The 2,237-nt window shown below is 39.6% G+C and overlaps 1 protein-coding gene across 4 annotated transcripts in view; it reads left to right on the top strand.

Moving 5' to 3' along the window:
* Positions 1-2,237, top strand: part of GRAMD3 (GRAM domain containing 3) — a 71,521-nt gene that overhangs the window by 48,091 nt on the left and 21,193 nt on the right. For all 4 annotated transcript variants that reach the window (XM_019555243.1, XM_019555241.1, XM_019555240.1 and 1 more), the window contains exon 2: positions 337-459. In XM_019555243.1, the coding sequence (XP_019410788.1) occupies positions 337-459 (123 nt within the window). The remainder of the gene's footprint in view (positions 1-336; positions 460-2,237) is intronic.

The following is a 2,237-nucleotide window of genomic DNA, read 5'->3' as shown; positions in this document are numbered from 1 at the left end:
CTTCTACCCTGGGGGTGTTTAAGAGGAGGTTAGATGAACACCTTGCTGCGGTCGTTTGACCCCAATAGTCTTTCCTGCCATGGCGGGGGTTCGGACTAGGTGATCTACTCAGGTCCCTTCCAACCCTAGAAACTATGAAACTATATTATAAATTCCTACATGAGATAAAGTAGTGTGTGTTGTCTTGTTAACAGTATATATTTTTGCATCGTTAATATTCATGGGAATTCCTCTCATTCAAGTCTCATATCGTAAATCCTACAATTTCTTGTTAAAATAGTATGCAGTGGCTTGCTTTTATTTATTTATTTATTTATTTATTTATTTCCTTTGTAGCTCTGATGGAGAAAATGGTGCAGATGAAAGGAAGAAGGCTGGAAAATCACCCAGCATGCTACTGCACATCCCAGCCAGTGAGGCAGAATACTTTGATGACCAGAAAAAAATTGGTGTTGCTAGGTAAAGGCAGAAAACTGACAAATTTAGCAACAACAAAAATTGGAAAGACCCTCCCAAGAAATTAGTGAGAAACGGAATTATATATTAAGATCCTGATTGTATCCTGTCCTCCCTCAGTCTCTGCTTTCTTGTAGAGACAAGATTCAATGACAAATCCCAATAGGTGTGAATATCTTACGTTTTATCTTTTAGAAGCCCAAAAAATGTGGCATTGGAAGAATATTAAACACATGCTATGCTAATCCTAAAATCCCAGTCAGAGACCTAGGTGACCGGATCACAAATCTGGAATACAAGTCTAATAGCAAATCTGTTGGATGATCAATCCAACAACCACCCTAGAATCTCAGGCTTGCTCATATAGCAGCATGCACACAACTTTTGCCTTCATTTACATTTCCTCAAGAATTTTTACCAATGAAGCAATAATGCTTGTTGTCGACTGCACATTTCTCTGTCATAATGAATGTTTTCCTGATAGCCCTTGTGGAGTGTATTTATTGTGAGACCAAAGTGTCCCACTCGGGTGGAGGAATCTAGTCTCCTGCTACCACAGGTAACAATGTTACCTGCCACTTTTTTGCTTTCTTCTACTTTTTTCCAAGCAAAACATTTCATTTGCAGCCAGTTTATACCCAGTTATTCTTGCTGCAGCATTGTCCTTTTTATATTAAATAGTGGGTGCTTTTCCTTTTCCCTGTTATTACCCCCAACATGTATTTTGAGAGAGGTATCTCATCTTCTTGCAGCCTTTATTTTGCTAGTATAAATAAAGCAAGCTCTCCTCTCATCTTGTATGATAGGTTTTCCATTCTCCTGATCATCCTGATAGATCTTTTCTGCACCTGTTCTGGTTTGAATTTCTTTCTTAACGATGGGTGACCAGAACTATATATGGTAGCCCACGTGGAGTCTTCCAATGCTCTGTACAGTGTAATTGGCCCTTCCCTACCTCTGTTAAAATGTCTCAGCAGATATAGTAAAGACCCATATTTGTCTTTTTTATTAGCCTCCACAAATAGGTGCATTAATCAGAGGATGAATATATCAACACATTTCTTCTATCGATTACTTCCAAAAGAGGTCTCAGTTCACAGCAGAGATTCTCATTTAATCTCCAAGTGCATGACTCTGCATTTTATACTGTGAAATTCTTCTATGCTGCCTGAGCCTAGCAGTAAATATTTCAAATGATATCTGAAAGAAATGCAGTAAACCTTCCCTTGAGCTAACCAGAGGGCTTGCCTCCTGGGTTTGGTAGAAAATATACGAGACTCGTGGTAGCTTATAGACTTCAAGCAACAAATATTCGTTCCAGCTTTTAAAAGATGTTTTTTCATTGATCTCTGAGACTAGTTACATTTTAAAACCTGAAGTTTGATGCCCCCTCATCCAGTTTTATTGAGGGTTACAAATGGAACAATGAGTTATTGAAAAATGAATGTGTGTCCGAGACTGGAAGTATTCATCCTGTTGGTAACAAGACTAATTAAATGAAATGAAGGCTGCAGACATGCATTCAAATGAACTGGGAAAATTCTCCTGGGTTTCTTTTCCTGGTAGAAAAGCTTATCCACAGATGCCTGAACAGACATTTGAAGAGCAGAGTTCGCAGGGCTGAAGCTGCACAGCCAGGGGACCCCTAAGTACATATCTCTGTACTCTACAGACTCCCTCAGTCTGCCTAGATTTCATAGATTTCATAGACATTAGGGCTGGAAGGGACCTCAGAAGATCATCGAGTCCAGCCCCCTGCCCAAAGGGCAGGAAGTCAGCTG

This window comes from Crocodylus porosus, unplaced genomic scaffold (assembly GCF_001723895.1).
Source record: "Crocodylus porosus isolate Cpor-Errol unplaced genomic scaffold, CroPor_comp1, whole genome shotgun sequence".
NCBI lineage: Eukaryota > Metazoa > Chordata > Crocodylia > Crocodylidae > Crocodylus > Crocodylus porosus.
The sequence above is the reverse complement of the archived record's forward strand: the minus strand, read 5'-3'. Positions and strand labels throughout refer to the sequence as shown.